The 1,408-nt window shown below is 37.6% G+C and overlaps 1 protein-coding gene across 1 annotated transcript in view; it reads right to left on the bottom strand.

The window, feature by feature from the left end:
• The window catches only part of CD274 (CD274 molecule), a 7,225-nt gene continuing 5,817 nt past the window's right edge, over positions 1 to 1,408 (bottom strand). The window contains exons 5-6 of the mRNA XM_010183962.1: positions 993 to 1,043; positions 1 to 62 (exon numbers count right to left, since the gene is read on the bottom strand). Of these exons, the coding sequence (XP_010182264.1) occupies positions 1 to 62; positions 993 to 1,043 (113 nt within the window). The remainder of the gene's footprint in view (positions 63 to 992; positions 1,044 to 1,408) is intronic.

The following is a 1,408-nucleotide window of genomic DNA, read 5'->3' as shown; positions in this document are numbered from 1 at the left end:
TTAGTTCATCCTCTTCAAAGCAGCATCTCTGTAGCCATATGTATCCTTATCTTTTGACAGCCCTAAACAAATTACATACATACAGATAACAGTCAGAATAGCTTAAGCTTTTCATGTAGTAATTAATCTTTGATAGAAGCCGCTATCTCAGGCCATCCAGGAACTGCATGACTTAAATGCAGTTCAGGAGAAGATTAATACCAGATATTGTGTCCATTTTGGGCAAGTATTGTCAAGTATTTTCTTAGGAAAAACTGCAACTGCCAGTATGAACTAACTCTCACACAGCAGTTTAATTTGAAGTGGTTTCCAAATAAAACCATACAACAAAATAAAAAAGCAATAATAAACCATCATGAAAGGAGGTTAAAGGATTTTAATTTCTTCTATCCCACTGAAAATGTTAAATCTTTCCATTCTTTCCTCTATTTCTCACTGTCATGGTGGTACTGGCCATTCGCTGAACTTTGCTTATAGCAAATGTCATCAGTATCTCAACAGGAGGAAAACAAAACTGTTAGGGATGCTAAAGCTTCTTCCTGTGATTTTCCCAATGAGGCCAAACCCTCTGTCCTCAGTGTTGTGACAAAGGTCCTCAAATGCTGAAGAAAATACAGGATCATGCCAACATGGCTCAAATTGCAGCACAGAGTCTGCACACCAGGATGTGCTGCCATCCTGAGGTATATGTTCCAAGGAGCACATCCCATCCTATCACATACTTTCCAAAACACAGCACACCACTGTGTCCTTTTCTTGTGCATAAAAGGATGGCATCTGCTCCGGCAACAAGTATGCTTTTCCTTCACATTTTCCTTTCAAGAAGTTGACATAGTAATTGCAATTCATAGTTGTTACACAAATGAAAAGTAGAAAGCAAAATGAACATTGAATGTAAATTTGCATATGTCACTGTTTCCACTATTAAAAATATTCAAGCAATTATTTCCACAAGAATCACACTGAGCTAGATTTATGCCACATGTACATACTTGCTATTGATGAACTAGCCACAGGTGTTCTGTGGTCCTTACTTGCTCTAGCTGAAAGAGAATAAGAGAGAAAAATCAAAAAGGAAACAAGATATTTACTTCAGATCTAGAGGGGGCTTAGGCACACTAGTGGGAAGGGCACACTTACTATAGTGCAATCACTGGCTCTCAAAACACTACATTTCTTGAAAGACTCTAAAATACATTAATTTCCCCTAGTCTGTCAGTTTCCTTTCTAATTTCCTTTCCTTGTTCCTAAGTCAGAACTCCATTGATACCATACACTAACATCACTGAAAATTACTTGTTCAAATGGTTTTCCATTGTATATTTTCACCCAGAATTTGAACATACTGGGCAACAGGCAACAAGAAGAGGATCATCATCTCAGTGCTTTTTGAGAAGAAAAAAGCCCA

Source organism: Mesitornis unicolor, unplaced genomic scaffold (genome assembly GCF_000695765.1).
Source record: "Mesitornis unicolor isolate BGI_N332 unplaced genomic scaffold, ASM69576v1 scaffold46394, whole genome shotgun sequence".
Lineage (NCBI taxonomy): Eukaryota > Metazoa > Chordata > Aves > Mesitornithiformes > Mesitornithidae > Mesitornis > Mesitornis unicolor.
Note: the sequence above shows the minus strand (reverse complement) of the source record. Positions and strands in the feature narration are given on the sequence as shown.